The 1286-nt window shown below is 56.4% G+C and overlaps 1 protein-coding gene across 1 annotated transcript; it reads right to left on the bottom strand.

Annotated features, from left to right (window-relative positions):
• Nucleotides 1–243: 243 nt before the first annotated feature.
• Nucleotides 244–902, bottom strand: LOC116760867 (protein lin-28 homolog A). Its single transcript, XM_032646364.1, has one exon. It carries the CDS (start codon nt 900–902, stop codon nt 285–287), a length of 618 nt encoding a protein of 205 aa, XP_032502255.1. The 3' UTR covers nt 244–284.
• Nucleotides 903–1286: the final 384 nt, after the last annotated feature.

Here is a 1286-nt window from a genome sequence, read left to right as displayed (position 1 = left end):
AGCTGGAGATTCTGGGGGTGGAGACTCAGATAAAGCATGCAGGAAGGGTTACCCCCCAAAGCCCTCATGTGCATTTGGATAGAGCATGATTGGAGTTTCTTTGCCTCACCCCTTCCCCCCCGACCAAGAGGGAAGAGGAGGTGAGGCTTTGGCCCCCGGCCTGAGATATATGGCAGTGCCAGCTGCCCCCTACCCACCCTGTCCCCACTTTCTCCACTCTGCCGATTGATGCCTGTTCCTCAAAACTTTCTGATCACAAACGGATAGCCCCCACCCACTGTGGCTCAATTCTGGGCCTCTGGGAGCATGGCAGGGCTATGGATCTCTTCTTCCTCCTCCCGAAAGTAGGCTGGCTTTCCCTGGGAGCTGGGAGCTTGCTGGGCCTTCAGTGGACACGAGGCTACCATATGGTTGATGCTCTGGCAGAAGTGGCACTTCTTGGGCTGGGGTGGCAGTTTGCATTCCTTGGCATGATGGTCTAGACCTCCACAGTTGTAGCACCTGTCTCCCTTTGATCTGCGTTTCTGCATGTTCTTCCCTTTGGGCCGCCTCTCACTCCCAATACAGAACACCCCACCAGGGCCGGTGACTCGGATAGATTCCAGGCCCTTGGCAGACTTCTTAAAGGTGAACTCTACGGCCTCACCCTCCTTCAGGCTCCGGAATCCCTCCATGTGCAGCTTACTCTGGTGCACAAAGACATCCACCGGGGGGTCGAGTGCGACCCCGGCGCGGGCAGTCATGGACAGGAAGCCGAATCCCATGCGCACGTTGAACCACTTACAGATGCCGGCTCCGTGCAGCAGCTGCGGCTCCTCGGCTGCCCGGGCCGCGTCCTCCTGCGCCTCCTCCGGCGCCTTGGCGCCGCCACCTGCAAACTGCTGGTTTGACACAGAGCCCATGGTAGTCGGCTGAGCCCGCGGCCCCGGGCCCCAGGTCGGCCGGCTGCTGGCCCCAGAGAAGTCTTGGTATTTTCTTTTAAATGCAGCTTTCTTTTTTTGGCAGTCTTAGAGTCTTCTGCTGTCTCATCATTGGGTCTTTCCCCCTTTCTGAAGAAGCTCTCCAGAGACGTTTGTGTTTTACTCATTTTGGCTAGGGTTAGCCTGTGGGCTCACCAAAACTGTGACTGAGACAAGCGCACAGTGCGGGAAAGAGGCGCGGACAGAAGTGGTAAATAAAATAATGGGTGGGCCACGTGAGGACTAAAATAAGTGTCAGATTCTGACTTTCTAAAGCCTGCCACCAGATGCAGCTTAATTGTCACTTGCCACTCACGGATAGGGTTT

The sequence above is a fragment of the Phocoena sinus genome, chromosome 10 (genome assembly GCF_008692025.1).
Source record: "Phocoena sinus isolate mPhoSin1 chromosome 10, mPhoSin1.pri, whole genome shotgun sequence".
NCBI lineage: Eukaryota > Metazoa > Chordata > Mammalia > Artiodactyla > Phocoenidae > Phocoena > Phocoena sinus.
The sequence above is the reverse complement of the archived record's forward strand: the minus strand, read 5'-3'. Positions and strand labels throughout refer to the sequence as shown.